General features: G+C 58.3%; 1 protein-coding gene across 2 annotated transcripts in view; it reads left to right on the top strand.

Moving 5' to 3' along the window:
* CNTFR (ciliary neurotrophic factor receptor) overlaps window positions 1–20,110 on the top strand; it is a 38,834-nt gene that overhangs the window by 8,706 nt on the left and 10,018 nt on the right. For both annotated transcript variants that reach the window (XM_055427330.2, XM_055427329.2), the window contains exons 3-4: window positions 11,417–11,501; window positions 15,700–15,933. In XM_055427330.2, coding sequence (XP_055283305.2) covers window positions 11,417–11,501; window positions 15,700–15,933 — 319 coding nt within the window. The remainder of the gene's footprint in view (window positions 1–11,416; window positions 11,502–15,699; window positions 15,934–20,110) is intronic.

Here is a 20,110-nt window from a genome sequence, read left to right as displayed (position 1 = left end):
GGGGGTTGGGCCTGACTCTCCCAGCCTTTCATTCAGGCCAGGCGAGGCCCCTGGATTGGCAGCCCCAGGGTGGGGGTGCTCAAGAAATCGAGGCGCTGGAGCGGAACGGAAGGGCCTATTGTCAAAAACCCGCCAGAGGCCCACAAAGGCCGGCAGGGCTTTTCATCTCAGCTCCCAAACAGACTGGCCATTTTCCCGGCCTGGAAGTGGGGTGGGGGTGAGGGGGGCTGACCCTTCAGAACTAGCAGTGGGGTGTTGTTGAGGGTGGGGTCCCAGCTGAGTGTATCCCCAGCTGACAACATCATGGCCATAAAAGGGACTTAAAATGGAGCTGGGGTTCTGAAGAGTAGAAAAGGGACTTTAGAAGGCTGGAGAGGGTTACACTTCTGTCTCCCGGTTCCCAGAGTACCCGAAGACTTGGAGTGGGGTGTCTATCAGAAGTCACATTTGCACAACAATGAGGGGAACACCTGGGAGGAGCTTGGTGGCCGGTTGGGAAAGTGAGCTGTTGAGCTGTGCTAATCACCCCCCACACACTGGGGACACCTTAGGGAGCCGGAACTGGGATCTGAGAACAGAAGGCTAGCAGTCAGGCAAGAGAATGGGCTCCCTGGAGCAGGAGGGACTGAGGCCAGACAGCAGGAAGGACTTTCTGCCAATGAACAGTAGCTCAGATGCCCTGACCCTGTCCCTGGGGATCCCTGAGGAGCGCAGAGAGCAGGGGAGCTGGAGAACACCCCCCGGGGTGGGGGAAGGCTGAGGCGGCTTCTGTGGGGGCAGAGGAGGAGGCTGTGAGGGAGGACTTGGCAGTTCTGTCCACCCTCCCCCAGCAGCACCTTCAGCACCGCTTTAAAAACAGCTTTTTAATTTAACAAAGTGGATGAAAAACTGTTTTTGGAAATAAAAGATCTCTGCTGTCTCCCAGGCTAGCACTCAGCCCTTGCAGAGAACCTCTCTCTCGGTTTCTCCTTGCTTTTGGTGGCTCCTTTCCTCTCTCTGCGTCCGTCTCTCTCTCTTTTTTGTTTGTTTCTGCTCTTCAGCCCCCCAGCTTCCCCTTGGCCTCCCATCACCGTCCCCCCCACCCCCCCATTCAGCCTCTGCGGGAGTGTCATCCTCAGCCTCTTATTTCCGTGTCTCTGCATCTCCCTCTGTCTCTCCGCTCCCAGTCTCTCTCTTCCGGGCTTGTCTCTCTCTCTTCTGATTCGTCTCTGTCTCCCAGCCTATCTCAATCTCTGTCTCCCTTCCCCCGCTCCTTTCTCCCCCAACCCCTGCTCTAAATGGGTCTATTTAAAACACCCGACGCTGCCAAGTCAGAAAAGCGTCTCCTGATAAAGCGCATTAGGCTGAGGGAGGGAGGCGGAGGGGGAGGGAGGCGGCGGGCGGATGGATTGATCCAAGCCCGTAACCCCATTAATCAGGCATCGTGGATCCCCCTCCCCCCCCAGCTTCGGCCCCCTTCAGAGCTAAAAGCCCCTTAAATATTTATCACCCCTCCCCCATGGGGGCGAGGGGAGAGCTGTGTGGCCGTCCGGGTGAGCATCCCCAGCCTCCTGGTCTCCCCCCACCATCCAGTGGGTATGTGTGTGTGTGTGTGTATACATACGTGTGCATGTGCTCCTGTGTGCATGCATGGGTGTGCACACACCTGACAAGCCCAGGGCCCAACTGCCATCTTGCCATCCCCAAACCACTGGAGTGGCCTGTTCCCCTGAGCAGCCTCTGGGGACCTTAGGTGTCTGGCCTGGCTTCTGCCCCTCCTGAAGCGTTGGGCATGCAGAGTAGGGAGACCCTGGGGTCCAGTGGGGGTCCTCGTGCCCCTCAAAGTGCAGGACTGGAGGACTGTCATCCTCAGGAGGCACTGAACTGTCATCCTCAGGAGGGAGGGAGGTGAGCTGTGGTTCAGTGTCCTGCTGCTGCTAAGTCACTTCAGTCGTGTCCGACTCTGTGTGACCCCATAGATGGAAGCCCACCAGGCTCCCCCTTCCCTGGGATTCTCCAGGCAAGAACCCTGGATACCCCAAATTTCCACGCAGGTCACTCGGGGAGTAGAGTTGGGGACTCCAGCTTCTAGAGTGCACAAGGTCCCTAGGAAGGCTGGTGGAAGTTCCCCCTTTCTCCTCAGAGGGCAAGAGTAGACCCGGGGTGGAATGGGGGCTTCCTGTGACCTCAGACAGGCAGGAAGGCAAACTGGACCGGGAGGGGGCTCCCCATCACCCCTAGAGACTAGACTCTCTGGGGGTGATGTGGGACGGAGAGCCCTTCGCAGCAGAGGTCAGCCCAGAGTGAGACCGGCCGGGTTGGTCCCAGTTGGCCCGAGAAGAGTCGGCCCCGGGCGGGGGAGGGGAGGCCGCGGCAGCCCCCGGGGTGAGGAGGGGCGGCGGCGGTGGTGGGCCGGAGCCGGGAGGGTCCCTTCCCCCTCCCCTCCCCCTGCCTCGAGTGCCACATCTCCTCCTGACTCAGACAATTAGATTCAAAGGATGACCTCACTGCCTGCCGTCCCTCACTCGCTCCCTCCGCTCGCTCGGCTCGCTCGCCCGCCGCGCGCTCCTTCCTCCCCGCCTCCCGGCCCGCTCGCCGCCCAGCTCGCTCGCAGCGGCTCGGCCCCCCGCCCGCCGGGACTCTCGGGGGTGGGGGGGACACGCCTGCTCCCCGCGCCGCCCGGGCCCCAGCCCCGAACCCCGGGAGGGCCCGATGCCCGCGGGCGGACGGGCGGACCCACGGAGCGCCCGAGGCACCGACGGGGCGCCTGCGCGGGGACCCAGGTCAGTGGCCGCGCGGCCGCGGGGCCGGAGAACTTGTCACCCCCGCCCGCGCCGCCCGCCAGCCCGCCAGCCCCGGCGCTTCCCGCTCCTTTCCCGGCCCCCGCCCCCCGCGGCTGCTCGGCGCTCCCCCTGCCAAGCTGTCTCTCTCCTCTTCTTTTTCTCTCCCCCCAGCAGCCCCCCTCTGCCTCTGCAGCCGGTGGGAGGGACTGGGACTTCCTGAGGTCCCAGGGATGGGGCCGGGGCCCACTGGCTGCAGCCGGACCAGGCCTCCTGCAAGAGGAGGGGGTCTGGCCGTGTCCATTGGCCTGGGGGAGGGTACCACCACCGGGGTGGGAAGGGGCTACTGAGAGAGAGGCCCCGGTTGTGGGGGTGACGTCCAGACAGAGGGATGAGCTCCCAATATCTTTCTTTTCCTACATCCTGTGGGCCTCTTGCTTGGCTTCGTTGGTCCCCACCTCTGAGCTAAATAACTTCGGTCCCTGCGGCCTGGTTTCATTTGGCCCCCAAAGCCTATGTTCTTTGGAGCCTTGTCACCTAGTTTCCCTTAACCCGGCTGCCTGAATTCTTTTATCACTTTCCCTAAGTCCCTGTCACCTGGCTTCCTGGGCTTTGCCTTGCTTGGTGTCCTTAGGCTCTGCCAACCGGTGTTCCCTCCCAGGCCTGGTCCGTGGAGCCCAGGCAGGCTCGCTTTAGGATGGGGCATCAGGGCTCACACTACACCTGGAGCAGCAAGTGGTGAGGATGTCAACAGCACTGACGATTGTTCCCGGGTTGGGGCCTGGCCAGCCCAGCCTGGATTCCTTTCTGCCTGGACAGCGACACAGCGTCTTCTCTTGTGATGGGGGGCGGGGCTGCAGGGTCCCAGGACGCTTTAGGATTCTTGTCCTGGTGGTTTGTTATGGCAGCGCTGGCTTGGCCAGGGCTGTCCCCATTTCTCTTCAGGTCTGACAGTGATGACAGGGCCTTGGCAGGGGATGGGGTTGAGGTCAAGGTCTCATCTCCTTCCCCTTCCCCCACTTCCTGCAGCCAGGCCTGACATTCAGGTGCCCCGTAGACAGCTGTAGGCCCAGAGAGGTTTCCAAGAGGCCTGGGCTCACACAGCAGGTAGCTAGGCTGTGAGCTGCTGCTGCTCTTCTTCTTGGAGAAGTGGTGAGGAGGGGAGGCGGGAGGGCCCTGGGGAGCAGGCTGGCTTCTGGGGCTTGCTGGCTCCTGCGGCTACCAGTGCCACCATCTCTTCGCCTGGGGGCTTCCTCACTGCTTCACTCTGGCCAGGATCTCTCCTCATTCCTGAATGCTGGTGAAAGCAGGGTGAGGAGAGAAAGGAGCCAAGTAGGGAATAGTGTTCTGTTTCCTCGATTTTTAGAAACTTTCCCTTTCTGTGTTAGGCCACCCTGAACTTTATCCTCCCTTTCCCTAAGCATGGGCTTGGCAACCCAAGGTCCCAGCAGGGTGTGACTATTCTAGGTGTGTATGTGTGTGTTTCCCACTGCCGGGTGTAGAGGTGTGAAGGCTGAGGGTGATAGGGGTGGGGGCGGTGGACTCTGAGTTTCTGGAGGTGCTACGGTATCTGTGTGCAAGGGTGACTGTTCTGAGTGTGTGCTGGTATCCATATGTGAGGCCAGAACTGTTTTGATTGAGCATGTGTGTGAGAGTCTGTGTGTGTGACTGTGATTCTTGTGTGCATGCACACCAGCGTGTGCGAGGATGTGGTAGTGGGTGTCCACGTGGGAGGCCGTGATGAGTGGCGGTAATGGGGGAATACGATGCCAGTGTCTGTGAGAGGGGTGCCTGGGTGTGTCTGTGAGGCTCTATCTGTGTGGTGGAGATGGGGGCTTTGGGGAGCTCTACGATGGTAGTGAGAGCCTGAGTGTGCATTCCGTCTTGGGGTGAAGCGAGCACCGAGTGTTGTGTGCCCCTGAATGGCGGGTGTGTGTGTGTGTGTGTGTGTGTGAGCATGTTTGTATGTCACCATGTGTGCGCGCATACTCATGCCTGTGTTTACCCATCAGGAACAGATTGCTCTGGCTTCCCCACTGTGCGGAGGGGAGGAAGGGGGAGGAAGGATGGCTTGCTTTTGCCCAGCAGACCAGAAGCTTCCTCAGAAGTAGTGTGTGCAGTGTGCGTGCATGGAGGGGGGTTGAGGAGAACAGCACACGTGAAGACAGTCGAAGTTTCTGTTCCCCCCCACTCAACTCTGACTCCGAAAGACCCATCTTCAGTTCTGTTACACATGGACGCTTCACACACATTGCCAACCCCCCTGTGTGTGTGTGTGTGCACGCACATGCACCCACATACACAGCCTTGAAAGTGTCAATCTCTGTGTATGTATTCGAGGTTGTGTCTGCACCATAGTGGTAATGGGGCCCTGTGTGGAGGGTAGTGGGAGAGGCTGAGGCAAAGAGGTCTTTGTCCCAGCCCCCAAGCCTGGAGAGCGATTCTGTCCATCCTTCTGTCTCCACAGAGGGCTCTGCAGCCTCCTTCCTGCCTCATCTGCTGTGAGTCTGCTGCGAGCCCCCTCCCCTGTCGGCTGAGGGAAGTCTTGGTCAGCCCCGTTGACCTGCCCATCCCCCGCCTTCCATGGAGGCCTTCCAGCTGTCTATAACCTCCTGCAGCGTCTGTTCCTCCATGAGGAGCCCCTGGCTCCCCCTAAACATAACCTGACTGGTGTGTGGCCCTATTCTGCATGGAGAGATCCTCCTGATTCTCCTAGAAGCCAGGAGGGACTCTGGACTGGGGCTCGCGGGAGAGGGGTTAGAGCTTGCATCTTGGATGCTGTGAAGCTGTCCAGAGCCCCTGTGCCCACAGGGAGGATATGAACTTCTCTGCCCCTTTCTGCTCCCCATTGGAGAGGCAGAGGGTTGGGTCAGATGACTTTTCAGGGAGCAAGCCTGGACCTTTCTAGAGGACTGCTCTTGTCCAGGCCTGCATACATGAGCATGGACGAGCCAGCGCCCAGGTCACCGGGCAGCACACAGGGCTCAAGTGGGGCTCCACGTGTGGGCCCGGCTGGTGTGATTTGGATGGGTATCTCCCTTGGACACCTCCCAGTGGCCCAGCCAGGCCCGGCATGGGAAGCGCACAACACGCCAGCACACATGTGCAGCAGGGCACGCACATGCTGATCTCAGGGTCCCCACGGTGCAAGAGGTTGGGGGGTGGGGGGCGTGAGCACTCAAGAGTCCAAGCCGCTGCCAAAATCCATTGGAATCTTGTCCCCCCCAGGCCCCCATCTCCGGCTGTGGAGGTCACAATAGCAGGTGCGGATACCCACCCCCCCATTCACTCACGTTGGGCCGCCTCCTTTTCCACAACCTCAGCCAGAGACTGGAGCTGGGGGACTGCTCCCCACCCCCCCGCCTCCCTCCTGGCCCCCCTCCCACTGGTGCTCAGCTTCATCCTGTCCCCCTTCTATAGGGGAGGAGTGGGGCTGTGTTTGGGCAGTGTCCTTCCCCCAGAGCACGGGGAGGGACGGGGCGGGGGGGCTTGCCCCTGGAGTGTGTGGGGATGGGGTAGCATCAGAGGAGGAGATAAGGCTTGAACCCAGGCACAGCTTCTGGGTCCTGTGCCCCTTAAGGTGGGTGGGGGGGGTTGGGAGGAGGGCCGCGTCTGGATTCAAAGAGAAAGAAAGAGACCAGAGATTCAGAGACAGGGAGAGACGCCATGGGGAGTGGGAGCCTGCCCCATGGCCAGCCAGCCCCAGCCCAGGAGCTGGCCCCTGACCTGGGCCCGCCCCCTCCCCCATGGGGGCTGCCGGGCCAGCTGCCAGGGGCCAGGCCTCCCTCCTTGGCCTCCCCCCAACCCCTGGCCTCTGGACTCCTCCGGCCTCTGCCCCCCGCCCTCACCGCCCACGCTGTCCAGGCTGCCTAGGCCTGGTGGGATCTGGGGGCCTTCTGGCCTCAGCCCCTTCTCCTGCTCCTGGAACTTCCCCCCTGCCCAGACTGTCTCTCCCAGGCTCCCCCTCAGCCGGGGCTGAGCCTCCCTGCCCACCATGCCCTTGTCCCTATCTCTCCCCTGCTCTGTCTCTCGTTTTCTCTCTCCATCCCCAAAAGTAGGTGCCTCTCTTCCTCCCTTCACCCTAATTCCTCTGCAGGTCTGAGGCCCCTAAAGTTTCCCAGGCCTTTGAATCAGTGGGTCCTTTTGTCCTGGGTTCTTGCCTCATTCCCAGGATGTATCCCCTAGGGCCATTGCAGGGCAAGGAGAAGGGGATGAGGCCCCAAGAGAGAGTGCCTTTCCCCTTTCCTGGAGGATTCCAGAGTCCAGGGTTGCTGAAGGGGACTGGAAGCCATGGAGATATCCACATGGCCCCCGCTGTAGGCCAGATGCTCTCCATCAGAGAAACACTCCTGACCTCACCCCAGCCCCAGATCAGGGGGGTGGGGTCCAGGCCAGTGACCTGTACTGGGTCTCAGTTTCTGAAAGGCAGTCATATAGGCCCTCGCTGTTCATTCATTTTCCAGGCCAGACTGAGCCCACCTGACCCTCAGCACACCCACACCAACCAACACCCTGAAGCCTAAAGCTCTGAACACACTATTGCACATCCGCACACACTCAGTCAGAGCTGGGCTTCAGGCTGTGGTGCTCAAAACTCCCACCCTCACCCTGAATGTGGCAGGGATTCCTCAGGGTTGGGTTGATTAACTTAACCTGCCCTGCCTGTTTCTGCAGGATGAATAGGGGCTTTCCCAAATTCACACTTCCCTTTCTCAGATTTTGCCTTCGGCTGGGCAGGGGTTGAGGGTCGGGGCGCAGGGTACCTGGGACCTTGCTGGGACTGGCGAGAGGGGCCTGGATCCTAAGCCAGAAACTTGGTGGTTGAGATCCCTGATCCGGAGCCTGTCACTCTGTCAGTGTCATGGCTGGAGACTGTCAGCCTCCATGGTGTTAACATCTCTGCAGACTGGTGTTACTCTATGTGACTGTCCATCTTACTGAGTCTGTCAGCCTCCCTGTATCACTGTGGATGTCACCATCATTGTCAGCCTGAGTGACTGGCAGTCTCATTGCATCTTTGATACCGAGGTTACTGTGACTGTGTCAGTGTCAACAGGTGTCATTGCCCTGTTGGTTGGCGTCATTGTATGTGACTGTCGTGACTGTCAGTACCCCTGTGGGCATTGTCAGCTGTGCACCTGTGTCATTTTTAGTGAATGTTGTTATTACTGTGTAGTGGTATCTTTGTGTCGTCGTGGGACATGATGGTAAGTTGGGGGCCAGGATGGTCTCTTGATGTGTCACCTATGTGTGTGTATATGTGGCGACACTGGGCTTCTGTGTCAGGAAAGGTGCTGGGCTTCTGCTCACAAGGGGTTTGGGCTGCTGGGCACTTGTTAGCTGGGTGCCTTCTGCTCTCTCCTAACTGCTGGGTTTGGGGCTGGAGGCCAGGCTGGCCCTCTAGAAGGGTCTATGGAGCCTGGGCCAGTTCCCATAGCCTTCATCTGGGGCTTTACAGGATTTATGCTCTAGATCTATCCCAGAGCCGTGGGTGTGGACTTGGAAAATTCCTGGGAAAGATGCTCTTTGCCCTGGGATGGGTGGCCTGAGGTGAGCTAGGGCAGGGCAGAGGTGTAGCCTGGATGTCTCTGGCCTCAGTTTCCCTACCTGGGAATGGGTCCAGCTGGGACTCAGAGGGAAGAGGGAAGTCAAAGTGGCCTGGGATTTCCTGGACCTGTAGGTGGGGTGGGGTTTGCAGCCACTCTTATCCCCTCGGGGCTAGGCTCTTGGCATTATGGGCAGAAGCCCCCTAGCCCCCTGGAAGCCCTGCTCTTGTCTCAGATCCACCAGTACGACTGCACTCACAGCATCCTCCCCGTACGCTGCGGGAGCTGAGTGGGCTTGGAGAGATGCCCTGAGTGGGCACAGAGAGCCTGCTTGTGCCTCGTTTCTTTTGCTCTCCAGGCCATGTCTCTCCCGCTTCCCTTGAATCTGCTAGTCCCTGTGCTCCCTGTGTCTTCCTGCGTCTCTTCTTCCATGTCTGCCTGTATCGGTCTTTTCTTGTCCCTCAGGGTCTTGGCTCACAGCTTCCCCTCCTCCCTGCCTCTCTGCTCCCCTCTCCCTGGGTGTCTCCCTTTTCTGGGTGCCCCCAACCGTGCAGCATCTGCTTGGTACCCCATCCCCCCAGTCTCTGCAGCGCTCTCAGCAGCGCCCGGCTCCCATGGCTGCAGCCTCTTTGGCCCAGGGCCCGGCCCTTACAGTAACTCATCGGGCTGATGGAGGCGACTTTGATGAAGAAGCCACCCCGCCCCCTGTGGGGACCCGCGCGCGCGCGCGTGTGTGTGTGTGTGTATGTGTTTGCTTGTATGCATTACATTCGTGCCAGGCCTTCTCCTCACCCCCCACACCCCTCCCAGCTGGGACCAGGAAGGAGCTGGAAGAAGAGGACCACCCTGTCTCTCTACTCCCATCCTGTCATCTAACCTCTGTCCCCTCTGTCTGCCCATCTGCTCCGAGGCCCTGAGTCCTCTCCCATGTGCTGGGCAGCAGGTTGGCCCTGAGGTGGAGTCTCTTGCTGGCTGTGAGGAGAAAAGTGGATGGTGGAGATGGTAGGGGAGGGTCTGAGGGCTCCCTGCAAGGGTTGAAGGTGGAGGGAAGCTGTGGGGGACAGGGGGAACCAGGTGGGCTTCCAGCCTCTTATCTGTTTCTCTCACACCAGCTCTGAATTTAGAGCTGGCTCATCCTGGGTTCCTTTCTTGGCCCCACCACTTGCTGACTGTGTCCTTGGCCATTGTCTTAACCTCCTAAGCCTGAGGAGTAGCTGGAGAGGGGGGAGTGGCTGAGGGTCAGGAGCCAGGCCAAGTGGTAGCAAAGGCCTCAGGAGTCGCAGATGTGGGAGGGGTTGCCGAGGCCAGTCGGGGTCTAGAGAGGCGAGCCGTGCCAGGGAGGGGCAGCCGGGGCTCGGGCAGCCGGGTCTCCAGCGGCCGTGGCTGGAGGAGCACCAGGGGCAGAGGCGAAGACTGGCCTGGTGAGGGGCCCGTAGCCGTGGGCAGGCAGGAGCCCTTCCCGCGAAGGAGCCCCCAGAAGTCAGATTCTCTCCGCTCCCCACCCTCACACCGCTCCAGGCTGACCCCCACACTTGTCTCCCCTGCTCTCGCCCTCTCTGCAGAGTCTCTGGCTGTTTCTCTGGCAGCGTTTCTGACGGTGTCTCTGGCAGTGTGTCCGACTGTGTGTCTGAGTGTCCCTGGCAGTGTTCTGAGTGCTGTGGATACTTCCTGACTGAGCATCTGGCTGCGTCTCTGGCCCTCTCTCTGGCTGTTTTTCTGGGTGTATGCCTGTTTGCGTCTATCAGTTTCTCTGGTATTTCTCTGCTTGTGTGTCAGGCAGTTTCTCTGGCAGTGTTTCTGACAGTGTCCCTGGCCTCTGTCGCTGATGGCTGCTTCTCTGACTGGGCTTCTTGTTCTTTCTCTGATATATCTGAGCGTGGTACAGTTTCTGGTGGGTCCTTTGATTGTGTGTTGGCTGTTCTCTGGCCATGTCTCTGGCTGGTTATCTGGTTGATCTACCTGTTTCTCTGGCTTGTGCCCCACACAGTCTCTCCAGCCTGTGTGTAGGCTCATTTTTTTGGGCTCTGTCTCTTGTTGGGGGCAGAGTCTTTGCTGTGTTTCTGATTGTACCTCTGGTAGTGGCCCTGGTTGAGTGTCTGGGAGTGGTCTGTCTCTGGATCTCTGTTTCTGTCTTGTTGACAGAACTTTGTCTCTCTTCAAGACTGGAGTGAGAGAGATTTGGAACTTCTTGGGCAGGAAATAGTTGTTTCCCTCTCCTTAGGTATTGGTGTGTTCTGGGGTGGAGCAGTGTGAGGGCAGCTGGACCCATCCTAGAAGCAGGACAACACGTTGAGGGGCCACTGGATCCATCCTGGCTTCTGGAAACACGTCCTGACTGTGCTGTGTGTACCCACATGGGAGTGTGCAGACACTGAGCTACATCTGCTGAACTGGGGCTCTCAGGCTCCTGGGCTAAAGGGTGATAGGCTGGGGTCCCTGACTGGGACGTATATTTGAAAATCCTTCATCCTTCTCATGATCACTGGTGTCCACTAAAGCAGAAACCACATCTGACCTGCTCACAGTGTACCACTGCCCTGATACCCTGCTGCTCTGAACTTCCCAGAGCCCTGCTGCCCAAGGCTCACCTGGGGTTGACGGGGGGCAGGTAGGGGTCACGTGGTAGGGCAGATCCAAGGGTCTCTCCCCAGGAGCATGGCAGGGGCCTTCCGTTCAAGGCAGTTTGGAGATGTATAGACCTCCAATCAAGTTAAAGCATTACCCTTTCAGTTTGCAGTGTTTATAGCTAATTAGCTAACCTCACCAGTAAAGTTATTTTTTTTCTGGAAAAATGGCCCTAGCATTACCAGTGTTCTATAACTCATCTGCGGTTGACTACATCCTGCAGCCAGCCTCCTTATCGAACAACAAACCACTGCAGGTTGCCTTCTACCATCTCAGCAAACCTTTGCCTACAGATGCCAATAAGGTTATTTTCTGTTGCTTAAAGAGGGTCCTGAGCTCCATTAAGAAGGGCGCTTGGGGTCAAGGTGCCCTGGCCCTAGAGCTGGGATTTCCCAGTCTTCCCTGAGAATGGGGGGGGCCTCCCCAGGCGGCTGCTGCCTGGGCTGATGCTGCCCCTCTCCCCGCTGCCCACTTTTTTCCCAACAGATGGCTGCTCCTGTCCCATGGGCCTGCTGTGCCGTGCTTGCTGCCGCTGCCGCCGTGGTCTACGCCCAGAGACACAGTCCGCAGGGTGAGTGCTGGGCGGGCGGGGGGCGAGGGGCACTCCCTGCTGACTCCCTCCCAGAGCTGAACGGGACTCTCTCTGGCGTAACTGTACGCACCCACCCAAGAGTCACATACTGCCGTGTGCTGGCATCATCACACGTGAACATGAGTCATGTGACTCTGGTACACAGGGTGACCCACTGACCTTGTCCCGTAAGCACAACTCCCCAGTCACTGCTGGGTGGTTTCATGCTGATGGCATCTCTGGCTGAAGATTGTCCGATCCTCTTCCCACTAGTGTGAATACAGGGTACAGGTGGCTTAGATGGTAAAGAATCTGCCTCCCATGCAGGAGACTTGGGTTTGATTCCTGGGTCAGGAAGAGCCCCTGGAGAAAGGCATAGAAACCCATTCCAGTATTCTTACCTGGAGAATTCCATGGACGAGAGGAGCCTGGTAGGCTACAGTTCATGGGGTCACAAAGAGTTGGACACAACTGAGGAACTAATGTTGAGAGCAGCTAGGGGCAGGGCCCTGTATAGTATCTGGTAAAGTGGGGTCCCTTCGGGTTTATGGTGGGTGCAGTGGGAGGCACTGGGAGAGAGAGTGGGTAAGAATGCCCCTCGCTTATCCTAGAAGGAATACGGGGACAGGGATGGTAGCCCCAGAACACGCTGAGGGGATGGGCAGAATGACAAGTGGGAGAAGGCTGGCCCACCAGTGAGCTGGGATGGCTGCAGGGGCGGGGGGTGCTCAGGCGGGGCCATTGATAGCCTCCTCCCCTTCCCCAACCACTTGTCCAGTGCAAGCTGCGTCCTCCTCACAGGGACACAAACATGCAGAGAGCAGAGACGGGCATGGAGTTGCACCCCTGCTGGGAAGGGTGATCACGTGACCCCTAGCCCATCTGCATTTGAGGCAGCACTTCAGATGGCCACATCAGTCCAAGTTCTGACCTCAAAACTCTTCGAATGAGGCTCCAAGTGTAGGGAGCTCCCCCCTTGGTTGTGCCCTGCCACCCACCTCAGCTGGGGCCCAGGCACATGGCAGGCCCGGATGACTGAGCTCCATAACCCTCAAGGCTGTGGGTTCAAAGAGTTCAGTAGGTCAAGGCTCCTGTGACCTCTTCCTTGTGAACCCAATGCTGAGGGCCAGAGAGATCCTGGCCTACCTCAGGGCTGCTCCCCAGTGGGTAGGGACTGAAGGGACCGCCAGGCCAGCCCATTGAGCCCCACCTGAAGTTGGCTCCTGTACTGACCCGACCAGCCCAGGCCTGCCGGTGGCCTCTCCCAGTGGCCTGACCCCTGCTCTGTGCGGGGACGTAGGCTGTGTCTTTGGGTGTGAGACTGTCCTTGCGCACTGGACTGTATTCTTGTGTGGGTGAGACCGTGTTCCTGTTTGAGTGCGTTTCTCTGTGTGGTTATATCCTTGTGGACTGTGCCCTGGGTCCTGTGTGCAACGTGGCCGGTGTGTGACTGTGGCCTGGGAGCAGTTGTGTCCTTGTGGCTGAGACTTTCCGCCATGCATGATTGTTTCTCTTTGTGTCTGCTCTCTGTGTGTTTGTGCCTCTGTGTGTGAGACCACGTGTCCATGTGTAACTGTGCCTCTCGCCGACAGTGCCATTCCCTGCATTTATGTCATCATCACGTCCCTGCCATGGGACACTGTCCCAGTGTGGCCCTGACCTGTGGATGGTTGTCCTGTGTGTGCGTGTTCTTACAGTGACGGTCTTCATCCTATGTGTGTGTGGCGATGTGAAGTTGCTTAGGACGCCCTGGGGGGGACCGTTTCCGGCATGTGGTCCCCATGTGAGCCTGCGTGCACAGGTGTGAGGGAGCCGTCGGCTCTGTCCCTGTGTGTTCCCCGCGTCCATGACCTCATCCTGTCTCTGTCTCTTATCCTGGCTTCTAACAACCTTTTCACAGCTGATTCCTTCGGAGCATTTGTCACTGCGTCAGGGCCAAGAACCCCATCCTCCCCCTGCGGCTTGATTTAATTTCTGAAATGGACAGCACATCAGTAGGGGCACCCATGGGGCGGGGGGTGGGGGGGAGCTGTCCAGAGACAAAGGATTGAATCACTGCCATCTTTGGAGCTGTGGTGTGGCCGTGTGTATTACTGTTGTTGTGTCGCTGTAGCACTTGTGACGCCGTGATGGTCGTCACCTTGTGTTTTCCCCTGCCTCTGCACTGTGGCCTGCAGTGGTCGTCTGTCATTGCGTTGTCATGTTTTTACTCCTGCCCTGCCCTTCCATGGTTGGTTTGTCATTGTTGTCAGATTGTGTTTCCATTTCCTTTGTGAGGCTGACAGGGTTTCCCCCCCTCTGTGTTACCCCATGCCATCACATTTGTTGTGCTGTCGGATGGGTGTCCTTCTCTTGTGGCTGTTCCTGCCTGCTCCAATATTAGTGAGCCATACTGGGGCCACAGGAGTGCTGAGCCTCTGTTGGTCAGTGTCGGTGCAGTGCCCTTGGGACCATAATGACCACACCTCTCTCCCCCCACTCTTCCTGACCCCCCGACGGTCAGTTTTCAGCCTCCTCCTCAGGCAGCTGTATTCAGAATCTCTGCTGGGGGGGTGGGGGTGGTGTGCAGAGAGAGGGGCTTGGCCTGCTTCCTGGAAGCTCCAGGTTTTTGGAAGGGAGGCTGGAGGGGGGCTCAGGGGCTAGGGCTGGTGGACTGGGGGTGGGGCTCTATGGCTTGAGCCCTGGACCCTGGGCCTCTGGTCAGAGGGAGGCCCCCAGTCAATCTCTGCTCTAGCCTCACAGCTGCGGCCTCCAAGGTCCCCCCCAGCCGCCGCCCTCATCCTCTCTTCGGCTGGTCCCAGGCCCCACGGACCAGTGGTCAGTGCTGGCGGGGTTTCCTGCTTCCCTCTCCTTTGACAGGGACAGAGAGGCTCAGAGAGGGGCAGGACAGGGCCCTGCCGACACACAGGGATCCTGGCCTGGGGAGGGCCACAGAGGCAGCAACTGGGGACAGATGTTCCCACCCAGAGAAAAGCAGGGCTGGGAAGGGGTGTGTGAGGGAGGGGAAGGGGACTGCTGGCAGCATAGGGGGATCCCTACCTCCTGCAGCCCCGGTGGTGTTAACAAGTCTAATTAAGAGGCCACTGGCCCAACTTAATTGGCTCGTTAACAGGAATTGCCTCTGAAAATCCCCCAACTCAGCAGGGTGGCTCTCTGGAGGGGAGACCCAGGGAGTGTTAACGAGAGATCCCGCAGCACCCCCACCCCCGCCCCCCTTGCTCTGCCCCTCCTACCCTCACTGCACAGAACTGCAGGTCTGGGGAAGCGGCAGTCCTTCCCGGCTAGGGGGTGGGATGAGGAGAGCAGGCCCATGTCTCCCTGTGCCCTGCTGCCTGGCCGTGTCTGGAGGTCGGTGTCCAGGACTTTCTCTGTCCCACTGCCTCCCCCACCTCATTCTCCTCTCGACAGTTGCCCCCTCGGGCCTTCCACTCCAGTCTTCTGGGTTCTGTCCATCATGCCTGGGAGGCTGAGGCCAGGGCTGGGCTTTGCTCTGGGCTCTGACAGGCCCCTCCTGGGGGCAGAAGAGGCATGGTCAGAGCTCCCGCAGTCCCTGCGCTCCCCCCCCCCCCCCCCGCACCCCATGCAGTTCCTGTCTCACCACCACGTTGACAGCTGCCGGGAGCTCCCTAGGGCTCCTGTGTCCACTCTTCCTCCTTCTGCCGCCCTGGCCCGCTGGGGGACAGGGCCTTGTCAGGGGTTCAGAGTTGTCGGGGAGAGGGAGAAAGGCAGGACACAAAGACAAGGATGGGGAGGATGAAGAGAAGGGAAGAGCCAGAGGGAGTTCAGGAGGGGGCCCCTTGGCTCAGCTGGCCTGGCTCGCAGATGCAGTGACTGGGGCTGGGCCTGTTGATGGCAGGAGGCTGGGGTTATTGGGGTCAGGAAAACTTTCAAGAGGACCTGGTGACTGGAGGTGACCTAGGTCTTCTGTCCCAGCACCCTACACAAATTCTCTCTCTCACACACATGCAGACAGGATCGCCCAGTCACACACACAGTCCCCGGACACGCACGCACACGTCCAAGTTTGGAGACACTCACGTACTTGTGCCCCCTTGCACGCCATGAAGGAATTTTGCAGATCCCTTGTCTCCCTAAGACACTCGCACCCTCTCGAGCGTGTGCACAGGCTGTCATCTGGGAGCGTGGGGCAGGGCTGTGACCTGCGGCTTCTGCCTTGTGCCCTCCCCACCCCCCACAGAGACACCCCACGTGCAGTACGAGCGCCTGGGCTCAGACGTGACTCTGCCGTGTGGGACCGCCAGCTGGGATGCAGCGGTGACGTGGCGGGTGAATGGCACAGACCTGGCCCCCGACCTGCTCAACGGCTCTCAGCTCGTGCTCCGGAGCCTGGAGCTGGGCCACAGCGGCCTCTACGCCTGCTTCCACCGTGACTCCTGGCACCTGCACCACCAGGTCCTCCTCCACGTGGGCTGTAAGTGTGACTCCCAACCCCTCGTTTGACCCACCCCCCACTTCACTCAGTGGGGGAGCCAGTGAGGCCCAGACCCTTGGCCCAGATCACATCCCCTTCCTGGTGGTGGAGGTCCTGACCCCTGTCCTCTGATCTTGCCTAAGCCTACTGTTCTGAACTCTGAGCCCAGTGTCACCCCCTGAGTCCAGACCCCTGGAATTTTGCACTGGTATCCACCCTCCCCTGGAGGTCTTTGAGACCCAGAAATCCTGTCCCCTATGACAAGATGGGCTCAGGAGGGCTGGCAGGGCACGGCCCATGTGGGGCCTGGTGGGAGGAATCCTAAGTCACAGCTCCAAGCCGGGTTGGCCTCATTCCAGTGCATGCTCTCCCAGGGGCTGTCTGCGAGGGCCTAGGGGGAGAAAATGGGATATCTGGTGATGCTGGGAGAGGTGTGGGCAGTCTAGGAGGCCCCGGGGAAGAAGGAAGGCTTCCTGGAGTGGGAGGCACGTGGAGACTTGGGGAATTTGGAAGATACATTGAAAAAGTTCTTTCTGGCCGAGAGCTGGGTGTGATCATAGTCCTCGGAGGCTGAAAGGGCCTGGGAAGGCCACTTGGGTTGGTGTAAATGGCAGAAGGGAGCTGAAGGAGGGGAGGGACTTGATCAGGGTCGCGTTGTCAGAAGATCTCTCTCACTGTGCTGCAGGGCTGGCAGGTGGGTGGGCAAAGCCAGAGGCAGGGAGGAGGCTGTTGCTGGGATGAAGAGAGTGGAGGAGGACCTGGGACTGGAACATGGGGTTGGGAAGCTGAGAAGAGTGATTTCGCCTCCAGGAGTCGCTGATGGATCGGAGGTAGGGAGAGTGGGAGAGTGGACAGTGAGAAGCGTCAAGACAGCTGGTGGGACCGATTGCTGCAATGGAGACAAGGTGCAGGGGTCAGCTGGAGGAGGAGACAGTGTGTTCTGTTCGTGCGGTGTCTCAGTTTGGCTTTCCCTCGAATCAGAACCCAAGATGATAGTTCGCAGGCAAGTAGTTTATTTGGCAGGTGACAGAAGCATCATTAGGGCATGGGAGAATGATAGAGAAAAGGAAGTGAAGTTAGCCAATAGAGAGGGAGTTACCTAGCCATTGCTTCTGGGCAGCTGGAGCCCACCCTGCTGGGGGAGCTCTGGGAGCCGAGGAGGAAGAGCAAGTGCCTTGGAGTTCTCCTGCCTGAGGGCTGAGGGAGCCTGGATGCTTACTAAGGAGTGGGGGCAGGGGCGGGGAGGCTTTCATTCCCCAGCACTTTTGGCCTGATGCCCCGGCAGGCAATGCAGGTTTTGGTGGCCAAAGAAAGCTCTTAGGCAAATAACTGCAGAGGCGGTCAGCGGGTGCGGGTGAGGGATCTGCGGCACCATCTGCTATAGATGTTGGGTTTCGGTCCCTGGGGGACAACCAGGAGTCGATGGCTGGTAGCCAATGGATCTGAGGTTCTGGGACTCAGGGAGAGGCCTGTGCTGCAGATGGGAATTGAGAAAGGGGGGTTGTCAGCATTAATTCTTTGGGAGGGGATGGATGGTCAAGGGTGAAACTGTGGGATAAGGAGAGAAGAGGACCCAGGATCGAGCCCTGAAGACCATCGCTGTAAAAGGGGTTGATCGAAGGAAATGAGCCACGAAAAGAGATGAGAGATCAGAAGGAGCCTGGTAGGAAGGGAGAAGGGGGAGCAGGTGAGTGCGATTCAGAAGAGGTGTTAGGAAGCTCTGGAGGAAGAGGTTATCAGTGTTGCTGAGGGTCAGCTGGGCAGGTCCTTGGTGCTCAGCCAAAGGCATCAACTGACAGAATAAATACTCTGAACATAGTTTCATTTCTTTTCCTCTTGAGCCAAGGATTCAGGCTTCTCTGGCCTCATCCCATTTGGGTGATACACCCCACTCTACTTACTCCCTCGGAGATGCTTTCTTTACTCCCTCAGAGCTGCCGAGGGGAAGAGATGCTTGAGGGGCCTGGGAGCGATTCCTTGCCCCATTGTCAGGCGATAGGTGTGGACAAACGTGGGAAATGTCAGGCTGAAGGGTTGCTCAGCGTCCTCCCCAAAAACACTGACCCATCAGTGGGGTCAGAGGAGAGGGGAAAGTATGTTTTGGTAGGGATGTTCCTTTCTCCACAGGAAAGCCTTTTCACATGTTTAAACTGGAGGGACGGCAGTCATAACAAAATGTCTTAGTTGCAAGCCCAGGGTGGAGTGACTCCTGCCCACTGGAGTCTTCCCTAGCCCACCACAGGGCGCACTAGAAGTGGACCACGCCACCTAGCCCTGGCCCTCACATAGGGAAAGAGGTCACATGCTGAGTGGCATGCAAGGAGGATGAGGCCAACTTGGCACAAGTCACCCACACCCTTGTCTTATCAGCTTGAGCCCCAGAAGTCTTCTGATGGACAAAACTGGTTGTGATGGCCAGGCCTGGGTGACTCCGGCCCTCATTCCCAATGACTTGACTTTCTTTGAGAGGTCACTGAAAGGAGATTGGGTCTAGAAGTAACGCAGGTAGCCATACCCACAGGCCATGCCCACAGCTGTTCTTTGTGACCAGAGCCCAGACTTTTTATATATAACGCTGACCACTCTTCAGGCCCTGCCTGTCAGAGGGGTGCTGGCCATGAATTGGCTGTAGCATTAGTAACAGGTACTTATCTCGCATTGCCTTGTTTGCTTCTAGGGTTGGTCAGAGGAACAGGGGACATTAATCATGATTGTTTCAGTCACTTTATATTAGTAACAAGAGACTGGGCTTGGCAACATTCAATATCAAATTATCCTTCTCGCCAGTGGTCAGAGAACAGGACAGAGTTACCCCTGATTTGTGGGCCATTCAGACTAAAAATTATTTAGTATTTATGTTAAACATGTAAAATTTTTGTGTCTCTATTTCCAAGGGAACCTGATCATAAAAATATTCTGTTGTAAATCCCCTTAACCAGGCTGAGCCCTGAACTGCTTCCTCTTGACCCACCTTTCTGCCTTTAGGCAGATGATCACACCCCCTTCTAAAGAGGCCCCTACCCAGGGTGATGAAAGGACACACCCCCACACACACATTAGGAAACAGGATCACAAGGTTCCTTTTAGTAGCATCCTTTTGTTTCCCGTGACACTGCTAATTCCATGTCATTCTGATTTTAAGCTGAAATAAATCTGAGGTTGACTAATTTTAAATAGACAGTTCCTTGTCCACTTTTAAAATATTCGTATTTGATTGGTCAGGACAGGAACTCCAGTCCGCCTGGGTCAGCATCGCTTCCTCCTCAGCTCTGTTTGCTGGGAAGGAAAGAGCAGCCATGGTTGAAGAAGTTGGGGAGAGAAAAGATGGGTGGAAGGTGGGCATGTGGGAGTCCAGAAGAGATGTCACGAGATCAGGTTAGGACCGGCCATGGGCCCTGAATGCCCAGGCACAAGGAAGAATACTGTGGGTGCGGCCTGGGAGGGCTGGAGCTGGAAGGGTCACCCCGCCCTGCCTGGCCTGATCTGGCCTGGCCAGGGGCGTGGGCAGCCTGCCCCTCCTCCTCTCTGAGCCGGCGGGCAGGCCTCATGCGTGCCCGGGGCTCCAGCCCAGGCGGGCTGGCGAGATGAGAGGAAAAACATGCGGTTTGGTGGGCTGGACATGGAAAAACAAGCCAATTAGGAGGAAAACAAACAAACCCTGGGCCAGCGAGGGTACACGCACGCATGCACACGCACACACGGCCCCGCGTGGGGCTCTAGGATACCCTGCTGCAGGCTGATGCTGTCATTTGGGCATCTCAGGAACCCCCACAAGGGCGACTCAGGAAGTCTGGGCACCCTGGAGTGTGCATGTTTGTGATAACGTGACACGCATGCGCACGGGCTTTGGCTCACACACATGGTCTCACACGGTGTTCTGCTCATACGTGTGAACACACTGGGCACCTTCCCACACCCACAGTTTGAAAAACACCTTCAGGGTTAAGGTCTGTCTCACACACAGTGTCGCAGGTCCGTGGTCTTGCCATCACTGTCTCACACACAATAGCGCGTTTACATGCCTCTGTACAGAGGACCGTGGCCACGCGGCCCCAGACATGTGAACAGTCCCCACATCGCACAGCCTCACCCCGAGTCCCACACAAACACAGTCATCCAGCCACACACGTCCAGTCGCAGTGACACAACAGCCCGGACTCCCAGTCACACACAGGAA

This window comes from Moschus berezovskii, chromosome 7 (assembly GCF_049115385.1).
Source record: "Moschus berezovskii isolate FMDL1 chromosome 7, NW_MosBer_1.0, whole genome shotgun sequence".
Classification (NCBI taxonomy): Eukaryota; Metazoa; Chordata; class Mammalia; order Artiodactyla; family Moschidae; genus Moschus; species Moschus berezovskii.
Note: the sequence above shows the minus strand (reverse complement) of the source record. Positions and strands in the feature narration are given on the sequence as shown.